The sequence below is a fragment of the Acipenser ruthenus genome, chromosome 15, assembly GCF_902713425.1.
Source record: "Acipenser ruthenus chromosome 15, fAciRut3.2 maternal haplotype, whole genome shotgun sequence".
In the NCBI taxonomy this organism is placed as follows: domain Eukaryota; kingdom Metazoa; phylum Chordata; class Actinopteri; order Acipenseriformes; family Acipenseridae; genus Acipenser; species Acipenser ruthenus.
In genome coordinates, this window is record NC_081203.1 from 27,370,807 (window position 1) to 27,395,566 (window position 24,760).

Below are 24,760 nucleotides of genomic sequence, written 5' to 3' on the forward strand. Positions count from 1 at the left end.
ATACAAAAAGATAAGACACTTTGAATACATCATACAGAATAAGACCATTTAGAAAGATAGATTGACAAGACATGCACAAGAACTCTTTTGCTAAAAAAAGGAATTTCATGTAATGCAATAGTTTTTTTAAAAAAAGGATTAACTGAGTCCAAACACATTCTCCACGCCATAAGTAAGATTGAATGAAAGCAACAGATGTAAGAGAAAACACTTGACTTACTGCAGCTCTTTAAAAATTCTGAAAATGCATTGCCTTGACCTGCCGAATCATAGATAGAGACAAGACTTCCATATAGTCTTGAAGGTCAGTTTATTTTATATTCTGATTTTGTAGCACTGAAATCTAATTAGGAAGCAAGCATAATGGAATGAGTCTGTGTTAATGAATTAAATGTTCATGCATTCAGAATGTGATTAAAGAACAGATATGGAAGCATACACTGTAGACATATGGAATAAAGAGTGGTCATTCATTTTTTAAATTAATCATCAGAAGAGAAGAGTGCATGATCCAATTAGCATCAACACATCTTTTCTGCTGTATTTGAATGACTTTAAGCAATTTAACAGATTAAATACTGCATTTGTCATTTATTTGCCTTATTTATTTCTTTAGTTACTGAACAAAGTATGTAAAGGTGTACATAAGACAAAAATGTTGAATAAGTACAAAAACAGCCTTTGCTAGTGCTGTAGGTAGGATCAGATAATTACTGTTCAAATAAATTTGCTTCTAAAGAAGTACTGGAATGCAAATATCTATACACTGACAGATGATTGCTCATTCCAACATGACTAGTGGGGTATATTAGGATTAATGTTAAAGAAGCTGGCTTTTCTCTTGGGGACTTTTCTTTAATGTGTTTCCACATTAGAACATAAGAACATAAGAAAGTTTACAAATGAGAGGAGGCCATTAGGCCCATCTTGCTCATTTGGTTGTTAGTAGCTTATTGATCCCAGAATCTCATCAAGCAGCTTCTTGAAGGATCCCACGGCATCAGCTTCAAAAACATTACAGGGGAGTTGGTTCCAGACCCTCACACTTCTTAATCTTTCTCTCACTACCTTGGAGAACTTATTTTTCTGAGCTGGTTCTCCCACAGGCACCAAGTGAGTCGCTGTGTTATTGGTACATCAAAAAAAAAGACAAAATCTTACAACATTTTTATTTGTTAATACAGTTGTAGACCAGACTAATTTTAAACTATAATAATCCTGGTGATGACGATCATATTGCTTTGGGTCTTGTCTCGCAATATAAATAAGAATAGTATTGCTAAGCTAAACGCAAAATATGTAGCTGCTTCTTTGGATTTTATTACTTTAAAAAAAATAAATAAATAAACAGCTTGAAGCAATTCCAAAAATCAGATACAAGTAAAAGTCAGATACATGATTGTTCTTTGCCCTGGAGAATTGTCTTTATAATTAAACCTAGCAGTTTAAAGGAGAAAAGGCTCTAATCAGTGAACGATGCAATAAGTTTAATGGTTATCTGGTTGCTGGATGCTGGATAACTATACAGTGTTAAAATAATCCATTGTCAGTTATCTATATATATACACAGACAGGTAGGTAACTGTGAAAAAGCTTGACATTTAGATACTGTGGTGCGCCAATGGACGTATTCCAGATATAATTTATGAAGGCCAGGCTTTTAAACTACCAATCTAATCTGATATTATTTTTCCAGAATCAAGCAAGAATAATATGAATTGAAATTGTTTTAATGTTTCTATGCATATATCACACAAACCAGCACCTGGGTTACTGTATGCCAGACACATCTATGGGTTTAACAAATGAATGGGAACCATTTCTTGTCTTTGATGTATGTTAGCAGTTTTTAACATATTCAGTGGCAATGGGAATAACACCAACTCCCATATCTCTGCTATAATTATACTGTTCACATATCATCATTTGTAATTGACAAACTCAGGACTGGAAGACCCAAAAAGCAGTCAAACAAGGATGAGCAATACTTGAAGATAATATCCTTAAGGAATAGAAAGAAGACAAGCGTTGAATTGACAACAGAACTGGCAGAAGGCACAGTTGTCGTTGTCCATCAAATCAACAGTATGAAGGTCATTCTTGAAATCAGGACTTAAAGGATGTGTTGCAGTAAGAATACCTCTGTTAAGAAAGGGGAACAAGACTAAAAGGCTAAAATATGCACAATAACACAGAAATGGGACTATGGAACAGTGGTCAAAGGTGCTTTGGGTCTTCCAGTCTTGGGTTTGTCAATTACAGCTGATGTTTCTCTGTACTTGTTGATTATGCTTCGGATACCGCACCTTGGAAATCAAGTAATGCGAGCTATTTCACTCAATGTTTTTCCTTCTTTATGCAAGTCAAGGTTGTTATAACAGTAGAAAACACTAGTGGAGGCTTTGAGTAAATTGTTGATGCCCATAATGCATCAGAGTAGAAAAATGCAACATGTCTAAGACTTTTGCACAGCAGTAACAGGGAATAACTGCCAATGTTGCACACCACAAGAGGGTACCTTAACCACTATGCAAAATCACCAGATTAGTCTCACTGACAGGGGTCAGAATACAGAACGGCAGTGCATCAGACATTAACACAGTTTTGTTTCTTTGTGCCTGTTATATTCTGGTTTCCAGGCATTCTGGCTTGTATGCCTTTCAATTGGTGCAGACAGCAGCTCCTTTTGTTAGTTGGCTGTGAACAATAAAACTTCAGCAGAGGGATAATGAAGGATCTCTTGAGTGACTAATGAGTTGTTGGGTGAATGGTGATACTGGGAACACTCATTTATGTCAATGCTGCTTCTGATACCATATGATAATACAGCAATAACAAATGTTATGGCTGCACTGGTTTGGTTTTTTGTTTTACTCATCCATTTATTTTGCAACTGTAAGGATATCTGAAGAGCAAATGACACAGTAAATTGCATTTGTATGGTGTTTTTAAGCATCAGTTTTTTCAGAATTGTCTGCCTTTGTTGCTGTGGCTCCAAAAACAATGGGGCCCAGGTTCTGAAAGTGAAACTGAATATTTCTTAGCTGTGGGGCAGATTGATTAGAAAAACACAGCGCAGCTTTATGCATTTTATTGCAGGCATGTCATTTACCTTGTTCTATGGTCCTATTTAATACTATATAATTAAGAATGGATGTCCAAAAATGGTCTTGTGTTAACATTCCAGAAAATGTTAAATTAAAAACATTTATAACATTACATGCAAAGTTTTCTGGAAAAGGTTATTGAATTTATTCATTGCATATTGAAATAATGCAAGTCATAAAGCAGTGCTGTATTTGTTTTTTCTGTTGATGCGCCCCCTCCATTTGAAAAACTAACCACTTATGGCACATAAAACTTTAAAATGAAGCAGGCTTGAAACAAAACAAGCAAACTGTTTTGTTTTGTTTTTTAAATCAAACTGATCTAGGTAGTAGTTTAAATAATCACCCCCAAAATTATAATTTGAGTACACAGTATAATCATTAACCTTCATCTTCACACCTTGGTGGATGTCTCCCCTGCTAGAAATATACTAAAGCCTGACACACTGAAGGATGATTAACTGCTGTCTTGCAGGTGGAGGAGACAGATACTCTCTCGGTTACTTAAAATGTGTGTCTGCTTGACTTTCTTTCTATTACACAAGAGGCTGTATTAGTGCAGAAGATTAACTCATTCAGTTTAAGGAGCAAAGTCCCTTTGGGGGCATGGTCAAGTCAGAGCTGTTTTTAAGAGCACTTCATTTATACAGTATAATCTGAGCCTGGGTACAATTTCCAGAATCAGTTGCTAAGCAGGCAATACAAAAAAAGAGAGCTTCTGACAGCTCCTTATTGTAATGAAACTGTAAAAGCTGTTGCTTTCTATAGGGGAAGGCACCTTTTACTGCAGCAATTTAATTTAAGAATGTCCTTACTTAATCTTGTCATATAAGGGGTATAGGTCATGTCTTACTGTTGCTTTCTCAGAGGCAACATGTTGATGAAACATGCTTTGTTATTATTGCTCTCCACTAAGCTTGGTTTTGCCACTCTTACACTGTGCTCCACTGAAACCCTTGATTAAATGTGCTTTGTAAAGAAAGGATTTGTAAAGAACATGAATATTTATACAGATCCTTTGACAAATAAAAGGGAGCAATTCAGCATAGTTGTTCCATACTGGCCTCCATGAACAAGTGATGTCAATAGCTTACCTCAGCTGACAAGACCTATTCTGCAGTCTAGGCAGATTTCTCATTGTCAGCAAGATAGTGCGATACTCTGTCATTCTGAAATGGCAAATCCTTTCATCTTGTTTTGCACTGTCAGCCATGTCTAATATTTTATGTAACTACAATTTTATTTTAAACAATAAAAGTATTAAAAAAATGAAAGTGTATTGAATAGCAACATTTTAGTCAAGGGAGGGTATTAATTCATATAAAACAATAAAAGTAAAGCGTGTATCAAAGCTATGTGTATGATTTCTATTATTAACACCATTATCAGTTGGTTTCACAGACCCTGAAACCAGCTGTAATGTTTTAGTTAATCATTTAACATCTCATATCTCTGAAACCATTTGAGATACAGACTTGGTTACAGCATTCAAAAATCATTTTCAATCAAATTGTTCTTTCCTTTGATCTTATATGGCTGCCCTGTATCAGTAATAGATGATATAAGAATTGCATTGGTGCTATACAACTGAATTCTGTGATACTCTTGCTTAAGGTCAGTTGTGGGTATTTTTAAATAAGAAGAATTATGACTATTTGCCAGTGGGCATGAGACTTTTAAATTCCTGGCTCTGACCAACCACTCATATACTGTCTTCAAATGTGATACAACGCTGTATTGTATGATTGAAATGGAAATTGGATTGTACAGCTGTTTTCATTTGTAATGTTGAACACTTCCTTAATTTACTGCCAGAATTGGTGACACCAGAAAAAAAAGTGCTGGATACAGTACTAATTTGATACAATTTGGTATTTTTTGTATATTTAAAGCACTGTATTAGGCTTCATATTCAAAATGTTTAAAATAACTATTTTTCACACACAGTAAATGATTTCTCCAATGCGGACCAGAAGGCAATACAATAATGTAATATTCAGGCTTCATAATGATTACCTAATATTGACAGTAAGGTAATCACACATAAGATTATCGGTGGTTTCTGGTTAGGCATTGGGGCATCCATAAGCCTGCAAAATGCATGTCCTTTTGTATTGTACAGTGCTTACATGTGACAAGGGAAATCTAATTTGCAATGTTCTTTTTTTTCAGTAAACTGAAGCTACATGTTCGCACATACAACGAGAGAAGAATGACGCACAATGTGATTGGATATATTCGAGGAGAACATGAACCAGGTCATTTCTTTTCTAGAAATATCATAAGTATTTTAAGTTCTTATTTGAATGTACTGAATATAATATTCCATGTAATTTTAAATGGCATCATCTTTATATATTATTGGGTCCTATTAATAGTTTAATGAACCACTTCATCAGTTAATAATGACTACTTAGTTATCTGAAGTTTTTTTTAGCATAGTTTTAGATTGTTGTTATAGAAACAGTGTCTATAACAGTTTCATGATTATCAAACTGTATTTTAACATACAAAGATGAAAAAAACCTGAAATAAAAACTTTGAGAGTGAATTTGGATGTCAATATACAAGGAATATAATTCATATTTGTTTCTTTTCTTTTCTGCTTTTTAATATATATTATATATTATATATTATATTGTGGGATATATATTTTGTCTACACCCATGTGTTTTACCACCTGTTGAAATACTACCAGTGATCCTCCATCAGTAAAGCCTACACTTTCTAAAAGGGAGATGGAGTTAAACGGCCGTTTACATGTAAACTTTAGTGGAATTCAGGGGGTGCGAGCCAGGGCTTCACTCCTTCATAATTTCACCTGCCTATCATTATTGACTAATTTCCCCTGTCTATCACCATTGACTCCCTATTTAAACCCAGTAACAGCTCAGCTCTTTCTCTTGCATTTTGCTTTTTTGCATACGCTGTATGGCAAACCAAATTATCATTTAGAGATATCTCAAAATGTATTTCAAGATATCTTAAATTGAATTGCAGATATCTCAAACTAACTCGATTTCCAGATATCTCAAATTCAATTCAAGATATCTCAAATTGACTTCCTATCCTGTTTGAGATATCTCAAATTGAATTTGAGATATCTCAAATTGACTTCCTGTGAAAATGCTCTATGTTTTGAATGGACTTCCAGCCCATTTCAAAATATCTCAAACTAGACAGGAAGTCAATTCGAGACCGCTGATCGATCCTGTATTAACTAACACATCGGATGGTCGGCATCTCATCTCTCTAGACATCAGAATGTGGTATACCTTGCTGCAACACTGGAACAACCAACAAATGAAGTTCCAGCAGCTCATCTTCAATTGTTTGGATATCAGTTTCCCACAATTTCATCATCCAAACTCACCATCTTCCAGCATCTACAATAATGCAGTCATCCAGGCAGTATGTCTGACACTCCGAGGAATCACCGAGAATGCCCCTGCATCTTCTTCCAGACTTCCTATAATTGCTCCAAAAGCATCATTACCAGACACTGGTTCTCTTCCCATCTGGCTCTCTTCCCACCTCTCCGCTCTCGTCACAAGAGCAGGTATTTCTCCCCTATTCTACACGACACACTCCTTCAGGATTGGCGCAGCCTCTTTAGCAGCCAGAGCCCAAATCAGCCATCACCTGATCAAGACCTTAGGGCGATGGTCCACTTCAGCAGTCAACTCCTACATCCGATCACTGCCATCCAATATCACTGCAGCTCACCAGTCTATAGATAATATGCCCAGAGTGGGGGCACCCTCTCCACCAGGACCACCAGAGGTTTACCCTAATAGAAGTTTTTTTCCTCTCTGCCAAGCAGATGGCCGACACATAGCTTGTTCCACTAACCATCCATTTTTAGTTATTTTGTTTGTCATTGTCTTTGTTTGTCATTGTTTGTCTCTTCTTGCTTTTATGTTATACACTGGCACACAGACTTGGTTTGTCTTCACAATGCGGGTTCTGCGGCAAGCCGGTGATCCATCTTTTGGGGGGATAGTGAGTCTCACTTCCCCGATTTGGAGTTCCAGTAACTCTGCAGTTTCTTCATGTGGTCAGAGGGGACCACCGGCCACACTATTCTTTCGCAGCTCATGCGCTTTATCTTGCCTCAAGAAAGAAGGCTCTGCTTACTTCCTTCTTTACCCTTCTGGGACGTGATCCTCTTACTCTTAGTGTTCTTTCAGATTCTCTTTTCTTCCTTATGTCAAGGCTTCGTATGAGGCATTCCGTCCTCTGAGGGTCGAACCTGGTCACTAACTGGGACCCAGTCGCGAGGCCGAGCCTATAACAACTCTCAGAGAAGTCAAAGGACTGCCTTTTCATGGGCCCGGAGGCCATTAGGGTTAGCCTCAACTCCATAGGGAAGGCTCTCTCGGTTGGAGTCCGGCCTGTCCTTTTCTCTCTCATTGAAACCTCTAATATGTACCCTGAACGTAATCTATAGAGGATTCCAAGGTTGAGTTTTACTATCCTAATGGCTGGAATATACTTTTAACTGCAGATCGATATGTTGTCCTTGGAAACCATCGAGACGCCTGGGTGTTCGGAGCTGTTGACCCCTCCAGTGCCTCTGCAGCTATGATGGAACTCAGTAGAGCTTTTGGGGAACTGCTGAAAGATGGTACAGTAATTAAAAGAGCAGTTACTGCTCCTGCAAACACAAGATGCACAGTATGCTATGTCGAATCTGATAACCAACTAGTGACAAGTACTTAAGGGATGTTATCATCCCCACTGGGGATGAAATTCCCTGCCAAGGGGGTAAGTGGATGCCATTGTATGTCTGTCTGTCTGTCCGTCTGTCTGTCTGTAGGTTTGACAATTTCAGAGTTTCCCATGCTTACAGTATCTTCTTTAGCAGGCTACTCTATGGTTTTCTTTTGAGAAATGCATGCAGAAATGTAAATGAAAAAGAGGAATTATTTTCTTTGCATCGTTAGAAACAGCATTAAATTGTAAAGGACCAGCAAGAGAGGGTGGTGTAGCGTACACTAAAGGAATAATGCCCTCTCTTGTGGTGCATTCAAGTTTCTAATAATACATAGTTTGAGAGCACAGAAGACTTTTTTTTCTGTTTAACCCATTTGAGGACAGGCTACTTTGTCATTTTAACTGGCATCTACCTGTTATTTAAATGTTCTCTTTACTATAGTTTTATGATAACTAACTCTACTTTTGTTAACCACAGAACTCGAAATGTAACTTATTTCTGCAAATATAGCCCTTCATATGCTTTTAGGATGCCTCAATATAAAATAAGAAAATGAAGATTAAAAATGATACATTTCTTGGTGTTTTCCTACCCACAGTGTTGAGCAGCCAAAACAAAGAATTATATATTTTTTTCTGTGAAGAAATATTGATTTAGAATGTATCAAATTACATAAATATTTGGTACTTAATGAGTTAAAAGCAAAAAGTCTTAAAAGCAAGATATTTAAAAAGACAGAATTCTAATGGATTAGGTAGCATGGTAATGGCTCTGTGGTCTCTTGTGCTGATGGACCTCAAGGTGAAACTCTAACCACTGCATCCTGCTGTATCTTAACAACCATATTAAAAAGGAATTTAGAATCTCTGAAGTAGAAATCCAAGTAATGACATCTCCTTTTTATCATCTTTATAGCCCATTAGCAACACATACAAAAGAAATGACTGAGCATAATATTAAAAGATTTGTCATACTTTTCAAATAAAGCTATTTTCAAACAAAACATTGGAGGGAAAAAAAAACACATTAGGCCTAACCCAGCCAGTTGTTGATCAGATAATGCACAATAAGCTTGACTTTTTAAAGTACTTAGGCAGACTACAATCTGCAGTGAACCTTTGGGTATTATCACAAGCTATAAATGGAAAGATTCATTTATGCAAATTTACACCAGACCCTGTTTTTCAAATACAGAGAAGAAGAAAAATAAGTTATATTGTGAATTACTAAACAGTGATGTCACACCCTCATATCATTTTTAAATGGGTGGCAAGATAAAATCGGAATGAATTTGATTCATATATATATATATATAATTTGTATTCAAACATATTTTATTGTCATGTACAGTCATACTATGTTTCTAGGCTGCTGTTCTTACATGTGATATGATTGTGTAGTTCATTAAAATGACTACATGTATTAAAGGAAGTTTATGATTTTGTGGGTTTTACATCTAGAATTACATCATATTTTTTCAAATGTCATCACAGTACTTTTGATATATACTGTATATATATATATATATATATATATATATATATATATATATATATATATATATATACAGTATATATATATATATATATATATATATATATATATATATATATATATATATATATATATATATAATAAATGATGGGTAGAAACTCAAAGCTATATTGCATGAAATTAGATCCATGGATTGTGCAAATAAAGCTGGATTCCTCCCAAAGTCATTTATTCCAATTCTACTGCAAATAATTTAGTTTATTAAAGAAGCAAAAGTGTACCGCATTATGTGGTAATCCAACCTGGTGCTGTTGTGTAAAAGTCATTTCACATCAGTTTCAAAGTCTGGCAGTTGAAATATAGATGGTTCCACCCCTGCATATCAACACAGACACTTTAGGAGTAATGCCAGATTCACTGTATACTGTATACTTATACTAGTCTGAAGTAAATCCCATTCTCTTCAAGATTATGACTCCAGCACAAACTTTATTTAATAAAAAAAACACAATGGGGTTAGATTTGCTTCCCTTCCAACCAAAATATAGGTTTGACTCCTGAAATTAAACTTTTAAGTTTGTAACATGTTAGAGAGCTCTTTTAAAAACTTTTTTTTTTCTATATCAAATAATATTTAGCTTTAACACTGACTTGCCATTGTTTGTTTTGTTTTAGGCTGGAGACCACGGAGATCCATTGTATTCTGCAGCTGGGGGGCTGAAGAACATGGGCTTATAGGATCCACTGAGTGGGTTGAGGTCAGGGATCTGTTAAGAATTTCAATTGCACTTTATAGTATTAGCTTGGTTATAAAGTAAGAAGCAATTGCACTGTGCATGATCTAAGTTTATTGCTAAAATGTCAGTAGCGATTACCTACGACACCACTAAATGTATTGCTGTACTAATCTTTGGCCACCAGGTGATGCTATGCAACAAGTTAAAATCCCATTACAACAAAAGGGAAGCAATACTCACCTGAAGGGATGGGGGGAGGGGGGGGTATAGTTTATTTTCACACCTTTAGGCACCATTTAGCCATTTATCTCATACATGTGGCTGTCTGTAACTTTTCACAGGAACTTGTTAAAATTCTTGGAACAAGAGCTGTGGCGTACTTAAATGTTGACATTGCTGTGGAAGGTAAAACAGAATTTATTTACTGTATACCTACAGAAAATAGTAGCATTGCATTTTTTGATTAGATTGACCAAGCTTTTATCCCCGAGTAGAAAATTGACATTGTGTTTTATTAGGAAACACGACTTTAATGGCAAGTGGAACACCCAACCTATACAAGTTATTACACGAGTCTGCAAAGAAGGTAATGAGCTCTTTATTTTCATAACCAGGTGCATAAGCAGACCATTTCAACTGTTAGAAATATATTCTTCAGCACAACCACAGGGCAGCAGTGTGGAGTAGTGGTTAGGGCTCTGGACTCTTGACCAGAGAGTTGTGGGTTCAGTCCCAGGTGGGGGACATTGCTGCTGTACCTTTGAGCAAGGTATTTTACCTAGATTACTCCAGTAAAAACCCAACTGTATAAAAGGGTAATTGTATGTAAAAATAATGTGATATCTTGTAACAATTATAAGTTGCCCTCGATAAGGGTGTCTGCTAAGAAATATATAATAATAGGGATCAAGGCTGGGGTAAATTTCAATTCCTTTGAAGGAATTGGAATTGATATTTTAGAGAAATTATGTGTTGGAGTTGATTAAAAGGGAATGGGAATTGGAAAATGATTTTAAAAAGGAATTGGAAATGGAATTGAAAAACAGGAAGTGACCACAACCCTGATGTGGATTACCATTATTTGTAACTTGTCCTTTTTTGTATTGCATGGTTGATCCATTTGTTCTTACTTGTCTGTTTTTAACATGACAAAGGTTTATTTTTAGATTTAAAAGGCTCTGCAGTGAATACAGCTATTCCCTGCATTTCAATGGTTTCATATTGTCTGTTATGTTAATGTATTCCAGGTTGAAAATCCGAATCCAGATGAAATTGCTAATGGTAGGAAGACAGTGTTTGATACATGGTTGGCAAATGACCCATCTGATTATGACCCAACTCTCCCTCAGTATGTATTCAGTAGTTCGGTTCTCATTAACTGCATTCAAAATTGTAATTATTTTGGTATTGTGACAGTAAATTGACTTTGACAATTATGAATTGCTGCAAATGTTGCTGTTTTTTTCATTCAAATTATAGGATCTTGTTGCAACAAATAATTATAGTCATGCATACCTTACAGAAATGTAAATAACATGCAGATTTGTCAAGTTGAATATGTGCTGACCCTGCTGGCCCTTCTCCCTTATTGACAGCATTACGACTCAATTAAAAAAAACTAAGCATCTCTGCACCTCCATTGAGATGGTAACCAATTGCCTGCTGTGGATTTTCTTAAGAAACAGGAGTTTTGTGTCTAAAGATTTCAAAAATATTTCACTCCTATCCTGGATTTTGACTTTAAGAAAAGCCAAATGCAACAAAAAAAAAAAAAAATATATATATATATATATATATATATATGAGGCTCCCTTGAGAAAGATATGTACAACATATCGAAACGTTGGGCAGCTGGCTCTTTGAGCTAATATATATATATATATATATATATATATATATATATATATATATATATATATATATATATATATATATTTATAAAAATAATAATAATTAGTACCCCAATTGTAATATTTTATAAGAAAACATACATACATACAGTATGACATGCTATTAAAAAGTATTAATAGAATCGGAGCCATAAACAATAGTTTATTACAGTTTTGTTACTTAAATCTGATGAAACTTGGAATGGACATTTGTTACAGTCCTATGAATGTAGGTATTGGGGATCTTGTTGGTGATGTTACCATGATCAAAGAAGCCAATAGGATCTTGTAGGTAATGTTTCTCACCGCTACTGCCGAGTGACTTGTATGCACTAATTTCAATTATGATTGAAAACTTCAATATATACATACCAATTTCACCTACAATCTTGTTTTCATAGTACTGGCAACAAGGTAACTGCGTGACTCAGTGAAGGAATTACAAAAAAAAAAAAAAAACCTGACTGAATTTAGTCTTGCAAATTTCTGGTTGATTCAGTTTTAGATGTGATTTTGAACCACCGGGGTTTGGGCTTCTGAACCTGGATCGAATGCATTTCAGACCTAACCTGCAATGAGAGACTTCTTACCAACTCTTAATTGTGAATTACCATTGAGAAAATCAAATGTTATTTTTTTTCTGGGTCAGCTCTAGGAGGACTGAAATTTCATGACGTATGATTAGATGAAAAGAATTGCTAGGAATGAAATCACATTCTGGAGTTTTGCTTAAGATTCTAGTGGGATCAGTTTTGCTTGACATCACAGTCTTGCTTCGCACACAGAATACAAATTCACAGATGTACTCAACAAAGTCTAATGAGGAAAAAGCCATCGCTGAAAATGAATCATAAAACTGACATTATCTGCTTTCACCTCCACTGGTGGCAGACAGTGTGCGTCAGTTCCTCTGTCTAGAGGATCTCAACAGATTAAATTAGTCAGTGCAATAACAACAATACTTGTTTTCTTTCAGTCTCATTATTTAAAGCTATAGAGCCCAGGTATAATTGTAAGCAAGTCTTTGTTGTACTACTGTTTACTGCAGATTCTGGTTCAAAAGCAAGGGTATTATTGTTTAAGTGAATCCACAGACTCTATATGGAGACTTAAGTTTTTACAACCAAAATTGAGGAAACCAGCCATACCGTCACGTCAGGCTATATTTAGATTTGAGATCATCATTAAGCTAATAGAGGAGTACAGAAATGTGGTTTTTTTTTGTTTTTGCTCAAGGATGATAGAGTTTTGCCTGCGTGGACCTGGCAGCCTACCTACTTTTCCATGCCCCACCCACAACCACTCAGTGATATGTGTGGCATCTACAAATAAATAATGAAATACCTGAAGACCTTAAACTCATCTCAAATAAATGTACCTGATAAAGTATGTTATTTTAAGACTTGAGCTGTATAGCAGGTATAATACAATCTATCCAAATGGTTCCTAATGATGTATTTTTGTTGATCTGTTTCTTTGATAGCCCATCAAAGTCTAATTTTTTGAACCACAGGTAATAAAGACAGTTTCTTACAGTGCTCATCAAGATGCAGCTGCAGTTTTAGCAAACATCTTCCTTAATGAGAAGCTTATTAATGGCAAAAGCATTCAGAGTGTCGTGATGATTCAGTTTAAAATAGTCTCTAGTGTTGTTTGTTTTCTGACTGAAGAGGCTACGCTATTGAGGGATTTGATGACAATAAACTCCATCTCTGATGGTTTCATAACCTTTACGTGTCTGTATAACATTATCCAGAAAAAACAAACAAACTAATAGTTTGTTTTAGTTTAATTCATCTGTAGTTAATGCAATACTAATTATGTCTTTTTAGTATTGGTGAACTGGGATCTGCAAGTGACTATACCGCATTTCTACAAATAGGAGGTATTCCATGCATAGACATGAGCTACACCTACAGCAAGGTATGCTATCTTACATCTTCTATATTTTACAGCTTTCATGCAGTCATGTTGTGGAGGAACATATGTTCATGCAATCACATGGATAAAAGAAACATCTTTAAAATGTGTTATTTATTTAGATAAATAACCAATATGTGTATTTAATTTGATCTATTCTTATGTTGTCTATTTTTGTATTATTATTATTATTATTATTATTATTATTATTATTATTATTATTATTATTATTATTATTACAATTTAAACAATCAGTTTCATGTCATACAGTTGTTATATTATTACACAGTCTTGGTTTGAGTGAATAAACTATTATTTTTTTTTTGTTGGACAATTATTTTTAAAATTTGTTTGGCATATTTAAGAATACATTTATTAGGTGGAAACTAACTAACTATCAACTAACAAAACTTGAGTGTAGGAAGTCAGTAAATAAAAGTTGTATTAACTGTTAATTGGAATGTTGTTAAACACCTGCTGTGTGATCTACAAAATTATTCCTTCATTCCTCGCTTTTTTGCTGTTAACTTAAAGCAGAACTTCCTTACTCTAAAATACGCTACTTTCCTACTGTTTCATTGATTCTATTTTTCAGAAGATTTGCCTTTGCCCTTTGACTTGTTACCAAAAAAATTAAAAATAAATAAACCGCTATCTGGTAACTATGGTAGATCAACAAGAATAAATAGCTTTGTATTTATTATTTAAAATGAAGTCATTAATAATCTCTAACAGGGATTACAGTAGAGCCCATACCCTCTTCCTGTTTATCTAAAAGGTTACAGGGTATTGTAAGGTTAAGGATGAGGAAGTTCATGACATCTGATCCCAGGTTCTTGTCCACTGTTTACAGTAGTCCAAACTAAAACTCAGACATACAAACCTGACAACTTCCATGACAAATGTTTCTCAATGTCATAAATGTTAAAATTAGTCCAGTTCTCATATTTATATTCCAGGTTTTGGTGTTTGCACCACTAATGATAATGCGTAAAACATTACTTAATGGGACAATTAGTGGAATTAATCAACTGGCATGCTGGTTATTGCACATATTTGCCATGTATAGGTGTGACAAGGTCAATTCTTTCTAGGTACTGTTCATCACATAGGCATGAGAGGGGAAATGCAGGACTTAAAAAGGTTAGAAAATTAGGTAAAAATGTCAGTGGGTGTGTCAGGGGTGTTCTGTTTCTGTGTGGGTATACTAGTACCTGAGAGACGAGAGACACAGGGTATGACGTTGAAATGCTGCACGTCCAGGTTTTATTAAAGATCGCACAGGCAGATGCAGTGGATGTTGGCCGCCACTAGGGTTCCAGCAATGGTATCCCTAGTGCAGGAAAACATACACAAACACAGCGTACATAATCACAGAAATGCAAAAACAGCTATAAAACAAAAGCTGGCAGAGCGCTGCTCCCACTAAAAGGGTGGTCCCGCTCTAGGAACCTTCTCATTACACAAATTAAATAAACTTGGTTGATTAAAATCCCCTAAATCAATTCCTACCCTAAAGTTGTAGATATCCTGGTCTACACACCATGATCCTTCTCCACCTCCTCCTCCACCTCCTCCTCCATCTCCTCCACCTCCACTTCCACCTCCTCCACCTCTAGGCTTATCGAAGAAAGCACAGCACAAAGTACAAAAGAATGATTTTTAAATCTACAGGGGTAGGCCTCTAGTAAATCTAAATAAAGTAAATCTGGTAAATTTAATTGGTAAGAGAAAGGTACAGTACAATCCAGTAAAGTGCCTCTGTTTTATCTTTATTACTGTAGTAACCATCTTTCTGCGAATTTCCAGCTATTCAAAATGTAATTGTTGGTTATTTTCTCTTGTCTACTCAAAGCACTACGCACTACGTATTCAATAAAGATGTTGCAGTACGAGAGGTGTACTTGTATTACTGGATGCAGACCTGCAACATTCCAATTTATTTCTCTTTTTTAACACATCAATTGCCTTTCACATACAGTATTGATTTAAAACACTCTGCAGATAAGACATGGAATCTGTGTACCCATCACAAAACCCTTATGTCGCAGTAGTTTTTCAGTAGTTCATATTTCTAAAAAATGAATCATCCATATGTAGCTTTATAGCCATTTTTATAGCAATTCTGTGAAATGGAATTTGCTCTTTAAAAACAATTTCCAAAGTGCTATTTTCCTAACATTATGTGTATAAGAAAGCTTCATAACTGAAGAAACATCCATTTACCAAAAACAGTCTTAATAGCAAAAGCATGTTTGCCATTGCATGTTTTTTTTTTATATAGTATAACAATGTTGTTGATGATCCTAAACTTGCTGCTACAAAATGGTGTTCCTGATGAATAAAATGATGATTACAGTGACTGGCTTTTACCAAACAGATCATTTAGAAGTCAGGTTTCTCTTGACATGATTGGTATTTTCAGGGATTTCAGCTTCATCGAATGAACCAGTAGGGGAAACTGTTGAAAAATATTTAACCAAAAATGGTTTTAATTTAATAGTAATATGTAGGTTTTGGTTACAAAGGGTATGAAGTGGTTTAGTAGACTAAAAATGGACAATACCTAGCTAACTTTGCACTTAGCACATAATGTGACATTTTATCAGTAATTTGCTGATATGATAAATGCAAACATTTTTAATATGTTTGCGTTTGGACCATCCCTGTTTTAAAACAGAAGAAAGGGCTCTAAGGTTCAATTCCTCATTAAAAACCAAATTCACTTCAGGCACTTCCTATTTTATGACCATTGTTCTTCAGAATATTGATTTAATCTATAAACCTTAGCTATGGTAAGACCAATCTATCATACACTGTTTGACATTTGAAACACTTGACACTGAAAACTTTCTTATCCACTTAATGATGTCTTGTTTTCACTGCTCCCTGATGATTGGGCTGTTTTTAGACTGTTTTTAGAACTTGCCTTGAACTCAGGATTTTGTTTAGCTTTAAACCCTGTTGTCTGGCTTCATTGAATTTGTGGTAACCTTCCTTGCAGGAAGCCTTTTCTTTACGCTTCATATTATTGAGATTTTAAAGAATAGAATCAATTTAGAACTTCTGGGGTATATTCATAAAGTATGTTATTTTAAATCCTTCGGATTTTAATTGCTTGCTCAGTTTTTCTCAGATTCAAAGACCATACTCTGTACTTGTGAAATAGGTTTCTCATGTATTAAAAGAGCTAGGACAGGAATAGATTTTAGTGCATGTTCTGTAATGGCAGTAGACTTAACTGTAACAACACTGTGATCGGGTCTGAAATGACTTTTTGCTTTGCCTTAGAAAGGTTCATCAGCAGTAAACACAGTAAACCCTGGGATTTGGCAACGAAAATAATCATATAACAGGGATGAATGTGAGGTTGAATATTTGTGTGTTAAATATAATTCTTTGTAAGATACTGTATAGATGTATTTAAAAAAATGTGTTTGAGTCAACACCAAGGCCTAAGATTGAATAACATAGTGCAGCTTTTACAGTAACTATTTAAATTGGTTTTAAAATGATGTTATAAATATAGTTCCAAATTAATAACTTATATTTTTGACTGTGTGTTAGAAAAATTCAGATTAATTGTAGTAATTTAGACTAATCATACTAAGAGTTTTAATTCAATGTGTTTTGATGATTTCTGTGACTTGTATAACCTGAATAATGATATTATATGAAGTTTGATGTTAACAAAGTATTAAATTTACAAATGTTGAACTAACACACTGGAATATCGCCAAGGGTCAGCAGCCCTGTTTTCCTAGAAGTGCATGAGTCAGCGACATGAGAAAAGGACACTGTCTCAAAAGATAATATTTTGAGACAGCGATAATTCCTCTTTTTTCCCCAGTCACTTAGTTAGTATTCTCATATTAGGGGAATCAACTTTGTGGGACCTCACAGACACTCTCTCCCTAGCAACTAGAAAAATCAACCAATCAGAGAGGTCGGTAGACAACAGTAACAAGAAAACCACAAGGTTGGTTTGAGCTGAATAAGGAAGATAAGAATTACCACAAGTCATGAACTCTGTGCAAAAACTGATTATATAAGGAACTGTTTGACTAAGTGTTTTTTGAGCTTTCTTTGCGGTTGCTTGCAGAGTCTGTGTTACTCTGTTGAATGCTCCAGTCTGCAGACTAATAAAGTGTGAAGTTGCTCCAACTTGTCTCTGCTCTATTGTTTTTCAGTACAGGACCGGTGTCTGCTCGGTTGTATGCAGAAAATTCCACCACAACTGCCTAAATTTTCCCATGCCCTGTAGATAAAACATCTGCTCTAGGAGGGTAAAATATTTCATATCTCTCACACCACATGGTATTTGTCTGCCCCTTTTAGGATTTTTTAAGAATTGAGTTAATCATTAAAATGAGACATCTGTCATCAACAGCTGCTTGACAGTATGTGGTTTTTAATTAACTGGGCTTTTTTTCACCTTGAGAAATAAGCAAAATAGAAAGCTGTTATGATTCACAGAAGAACACACACAAAATAAAAGTTAAGTGTTTTGTACTAAATTGATATCCAGGGTGGTATTCAATCCACAGATTAGTAGTCTTAACTTCAGAAATCCACCACACAATGTGTGACGACTGGTGAACCTGCTGGCTCCATGCCTAACTGGGCAGCATCACCTTTCTTCATTACTAGGTTCATTAAAAGAATAATACAAAAATCATAAACTGTAAACTACTGAATAGAATATATGCTTATTATACTCCACAAATCAGGAATAACACCTTAAAAATGACATCACAGGGTCAAAATGTGTTTATTGTATTAAAAAAACCAACAAACAAAAAATGTCATATTTATAGGTTTTATATAATTTGCCATAGTATCGCCTTCTGTAATGTAGCTGTGTATATTTATTTACAAGATGACATCATTGCTTCAAGCAGATGTATTTATATGTACTTGTGAAGTGTCCATCTGATTATAAAGTCAATATGTATTTCGTTTTAACAATGTTTAAACATTAAACTGCTAATACCAACACAATCAGCATTCCCTTGTTCTTATGTCTCCACTACATGTGGGTATTTAAGCAAACCTGTATTTGCAAATGTTATGTATGTTTATGCCATTTTCAACAGACTTACTGTACATTTTTCAATGTTCACTACTGTTAAAGCGAAAGAAAAGTGGATGGAAACATGTCCATTGTGTGAAAACTCAAGAACAAGCCTTTAACCTGTGGTTTGGAATTCCATTAATTTCAAACCACTTTAGAGCTGAGAAAAAAAAAATGATACAGTTTAGTCCTGTCTAGAGACAACTGAAAAATCTAAAGTTATAAATAATTTAAGACTATTCTCTTTCAATACATTGATGAATGTTACTCATTGAGAGTTGCTGGCTAACAGAGGACAGAGCACAGATAATCAATTATTGCCATCAAAAGCAACAAAAAGAATAATATATCTTGGACACATCATTACCACCATTTTCAGAGCACCATAGATAAGTGTATTTCCAATTTAGTTCCAATTTTTTTTCAGACTATGATTGAAGCAGGGCCTTGCCCAACAGTTCTTTGTATACTGTAGTCTGTCCATTTTGTAAAACATCTACATAATTGTTGCTTGACATGTTTAAATATAAACAGTGTACATAAACCAAGGCGGAAGCATTTAAACCTATATCTGTCCAGTCATGCAAGCCAGCAAACTTTCTCAGTGGGGAACTAGTTTCCAACTCGTAGAGGAATGATTTTAGGTGTTGTTAGTAAATCTCAATGGCATGATGATAATGTGATAATGCCACCTGAATACTGATATCACTGTGTGCAAACATTTTCATACAGTATTTTGACTTGTCAATGGTGTCACAATGTTATGAGTCGATGAATACTGGTATTCCATTGTGATTCAAAGATACAGTGCGAATTTGCAACTGTATCAGAACCACTGTGCGATATGTGTTCCAGACCCATTGTGTTGCTATTGCTGGTAATGCTGTGGTTGATAGTGATGCTTGAGGTTCTTCAGGGTAATACACTGGTATTTCAGTGGTATCAATATATTTTTTTCTTGAGGCCAATCATCAAAGCATTGCTGCAGAACCAGGGTGAAGAATGTGCTTCAAAAGCTACCATAACAAGTTGCCTGAAAGTTATAGAACAACTAGGATATTTAATCTTCACATGGACGGATTGAGATAGCGATCTCTAAATGTTCTTCTTTTCATAGACTTCTGGGATTAGTTTTTATGATGATACAAAATTCATGCACGTTAATGACAGGGAAAGTGGAGATTTTCTTCACATCAAGGAGATACCTTATATGTTATTCTCTAAAGAGCGGCAAATTAATCATCAAGAAAAAGCTATTTTCTTTTGATATGCTGTTACATAAATCTCCTTGGGTGAACATTTTAGTACGCATAAATAATGAGCCAGGGGCCTTTTGTAAAGTTGTGTAAGGAGTTATACTGTAATGCTACAAAGGAAATAGTGGACTGATGTGATAGTCATACAGTACCTAGAGAGCTGACTTTATTACTTCAGTCAAATAGTGCTGATTCTCTTTCACAATCTTGGTATTACTTATTTTTGTGATCTGGACCCACAGTCGATTTGCTCTTTATTTGTTGAATGAAGACGGACAATTCAGCTGCATCCATATTAACGTTGTACAAAGTACATGCCAGTAGAGTAGACTTTCTCTATTGCCGAATATGTCCGATGTTGGCAAGCATGCTGATGCGGCTTTCATGAGGCCATAAGATATGTGTTGACTATCTAGTAAAATATGAGTCCACATTGCTCTCACATCTTCATTAGAGTGCTCCCTGTTTGACTTTCCTAAAGAAGAAGTAACAAACGAATCATCCAGTCCATTTGGTAATTTTCTCTTCCGACATTTATTTTCACAAGTTGTCATTTCCACTGCTGAAGTAGATGTAAATGAATATGAGATTTGGAGGAAGAGGATAATATGTGAGTTTGTGGCTTCATTATCTGTCCGTTGTCTTTTCAATTAAATACTTATTTTTTTTATTATGTTGACTGCCACACTACTGCTAATTAGTCTGAAAGTTTACTTAAAAAATGGCACATTTTAAATAAATCCTTGCCAACTGCCTCACAAGCTGTCAATCAAACGCAGCTTACATATGATTCATTGTGTGAGAGGAAGATCCCACCCAAACATTGCATCACAATAGGTCACGCTACATGAGTGTTTGACTTTTCTCGAGACATTTGCGGGGGTTAGACCTTTATTAATATTAAACTGTGCCAATTCGGAGTGGTCATTGAACAGGCGTTTGGGCTATTGAAAGCGAGGTGGCAGATACTACTGATACTACATTTTCACAAACTTTCCCTGCCAAGTTTCACACGCATTTTCCATTCACGTGAAACAAATCACACATGTAAACTGGCCTAATGACTACTTGGATTTGATTAGCTAAAGCCTGCAACATGTTCTCTGTAGCTTATTGTCCTAAACTTGACCTCCCACTGTTGGGGTGCACAATTAAAAAAAAAAAATATATATATGTATATATATATATATACATTTATCGGTACTTAAACGTGGCACTCACATAGCCACAGATTTGGGTGGGCCTGTGTGCTAACTGGGTGGGCTGTGGCCCACCCGTGGCTTTTCCCCTGTAGTTCAGTACAATAAATAATTCAAGATTTTATCTCCAGGAAATACTGTAGCTTCCTCCAGTATTTATGTAGTCAGTTCATTCATTATTTCTTCTGTTTTGATTACAAAAAGTATTTGCTTACTTTTCAGATGTCATCTTTTAATTTCTAAATGGAGCTTACCAAGCTTAAATACTTTTACTAGTGAATGATTGAGTGTCAAATGTAATACTCATTTTAACAAGACTTTGTTCTTGACAGACATACAAGCTCAGCGACTATCCAATGTACCATTCAGCCTATGAGACGTTTGACCTGGTTTCCCGTCTTATGGACAGAGGCTTTAAATACCATCAGGCTGTGGCTCGCCTTTTGGGAGTGATGACAATGACTCTGGCTGAAAAGGTCATTTTGGACTTGGACTGCACACAGTATGCCAACAAACTGGAAAGAATGGTGAAGGATATTCAAACCCACTATGGGCCACTGTTTGAGAAGCATGGTATAAACATGGGTAAGACAGTCATTTCTTACATTACTCTTAAATATGCAACAACATATTCCATTAATACCATAAATGTGGAATAGATAGTGCCTTGTGGGGAACTAACTAGAAGTATATTGTAATTGTCTATAGTAGAGAAAATATTGATATATGAATGTAATGAAAAACGGAAACACAACAAGAATTTGAATCAAATAACTTGAATTATACGTGGGCATGAAAATGATTGGATTTTATAATGTATTCTACCTTTTATACCATTTCAAAATTGATTTAAAGTTTACCCCCATCTTAAAATATTTTGCATTTGTTATTCTGTTTTAGTATAGGGTTGAATATGGATGAGGATGTGCAATTTTCAAATTTAATCATGGGACTTTTTTTTTTGTTCTAGAAAAAAGTTTTATTCTTTCTTTATTTCTTTAGTCTATGTGAATACACGCTTCACATTTTTCTTGAGAAAAATATAACAATAAGTATTTTCTATTTCCTGTTGCTTCTGCAGCAACAAAGACAAATGCTATAAAATCTGCTGTTTATTATACAGCAAAGAATCACTGCTCTTGTTATGTCTGCAGTAGTATTATGGTTATATTAAGATAGACACATATGTGCTGATGTGCTGAACAACTGCAATTCAGTTTATTTGTCTCGAACCTTCTGTGGATGTGCTTAGTAATGCGAACAATTACACTGCCAGTAATACAGGCAGTAAATAATGAGAAGTATTGACATACATACCAGCTCTTTTTGTGGGCTACTTTAACTGTGTTCTCTCAGCAATCTTGGTTGCCTGGTTGATAACAGTCATCATAGTGTGCTGCTACTGCCAACATCAAATTAAAAAATAAGAAATGGGTTAAATAGAACTATATGAGGGATGGAAATAAGACTCTTATTGGGCAGCAGTGTGGAGTAGTGGTTAGGGCTCTGGACTCTTGACCGGAGGGTTGTGGGTTCAATCCCCAGTGGGGGACACTGCTGTTGTACCCTTGAGCAAGGTACTTTACCTAGATTGCTCCAGTAAAAACCCAACTGTAAAAATGGGTAATTGTATGTAAAATAATGTGATATCTGTATAATGTGAAATAATGTATAATGTGATATCTTGTAACAATTGTAAGTCGCCCTGGATAATGGCGTCTGCTAAGAAATAAATAATAATAATGTGGTTTTCTCGATATAAATATACATGTGGATGGGCATTTTCTTATATCCCCAGATTATGATACTTGCAATAACTTGTGTTGAAAAAGAAATAAATAATAATAATAATACTATGAATTTGATTAGCCCCAGTATATAGGTAACAAGCTCAGGTGTGTGTTATTGTTATGCAATGGGAGCATTATTTATATCCCTGTATACTGACTCATTGTTGGTAGTACAGTAAAACACCCTGTGTTTGTGTGGTTTTCGTGGATTGTGTTGGATTTTTTCTTTAAACAAAAAATGTCCTCCTTCTGCCCACATACAGCATTGCCTGCTGGCTATCACTGCCTCCCCATCGTGAGAAAGGATTACCAGCAGTGATATAAATATCTCTCAACTTAATTAGGAAGAACTTTAGGATTTTGTTATGTTTCCCGAGGTCAGTACAGAGGGTTGGCAGCCATCTGTACATAGGGTTTATCTGTTCAGACACCTTTGGAGATATCAGATGTCCATTTATTATATAATGCGTTTGATCCACTGGTACCTGCTGCTAGCTCTGTAGTTTCTTAATATGCTGTCTGTCTTTCTTTTTCCTTGTTGTTTTGGTACCGTTTTACTATTACACGTATATGTTTGTAGCTTTATAAACACTGTGATGAAAGCGATGTATTATGGGGTCAAATTCTAATAAAAGTAAGTGAGGTCAAATTGAAGATGTATTACAACAATTTGAGATAAAAACTAAACACTTTGTATATCATGCTTGCAAGCTGCATGCACAGAGCACATACTTGTGAGCCTTATAACTTCTGAATACTTGATGGATTGATCCAACACCTTGTAGAGTCTAGATCATGAATCTCAAGGTTGAGATCATGGAAATTGGTTACCAAATCCAGTAGGCACAGGTCCTAATAAGGTGGGCAGGTAGTGTATATTGTGTTGAAAGGACAATACAAAGAGCATATGGATCTCACAGTGATTATGTCCAGACTGGACCCAGTTAGCTTTCACCCAAGACGACGTGGTCATTGTCATTGTCTGGTAAATTGTTTGTTTAAATAGTGATAGAAATACAAATGTTAGTTTGCAAAATTAGCTTGTTAAGTTAGGCCATATCTTATAGTAAATAATGTGTGGGTAACTAAGGTGACACAAATACACGCTGTAGGTTCCAATAAAATTGAATTTCATGACTGAGAAATACAAGGGAATGGTCTGATACATTCAAGACCTTTTGTGACTTTATATTTCTGATTCGAATCAACAGACAGTGTTATATTTTATTAAATGTAAGGTGTCTTTTGAAGGTTATTGAACCTAGTGCTTTTCATATAATGAAATCTGATAGATAATTGAAAAGCTAAGCATAAGAGTATTTCTAATGATGTAAGGCTATTACAGCCAGAGACACTGTAGTGCCGAGTACAGCTGAGCTTAGAGAATACTAATAAGGAGGTTGACATGGCAATCGCAGCACAATATTATGTATCCACATGCTGCAGAATAAGCCATATTAAGCTATTCTGGCTGACAACATACCATGTTACCATTTCCCTAGATTTAAACTACTGTATACAGTGGCATCAGCAATTATTCATACATTCCTTGTTTGTTCTTGCTGCAGTATATATTT

General features: G+C 35.2%; 1 protein-coding gene across 3 annotated transcripts in view; it reads left to right on the forward strand.

Annotated features, from left to right (window-relative positions):
• The window catches only part of LOC117422025 (glutamate carboxypeptidase 2-like), a 63,201-nt gene that overhangs the window by 14,335 nt on the left and 24,106 nt on the right, over nucleotides 1-24,760 (forward strand). For 2 of the 3 annotated variants that reach the window (XM_058987684.1, XM_058987686.1), the window contains 8 exons: nucleotides 5,280-5,365; nucleotides 7,615-7,734; nucleotides 9,994-10,076; nucleotides 10,397-10,460; nucleotides 10,574-10,641; nucleotides 11,303-11,403; nucleotides 13,777-13,867; nucleotides 21,726-21,978. In XM_058987684.1, coding sequence (XP_058843667.1) covers nucleotides 5,280-5,365; nucleotides 7,615-7,734; nucleotides 9,994-10,076; nucleotides 10,397-10,460; nucleotides 10,574-10,641; nucleotides 11,303-11,403; nucleotides 13,777-13,867; nucleotides 21,726-21,978 — 866 coding nt within the window. The remainder of the gene's footprint in view (nucleotides 1-5,279; nucleotides 5,366-7,614; nucleotides 7,735-9,993; nucleotides 10,077-10,396; nucleotides 10,461-10,573; nucleotides 10,642-11,302; nucleotides 11,404-13,776; nucleotides 13,868-21,725; nucleotides 21,979-24,760) is intronic. The other variant, XM_058987685.1, reaches the window with a different exon arrangement.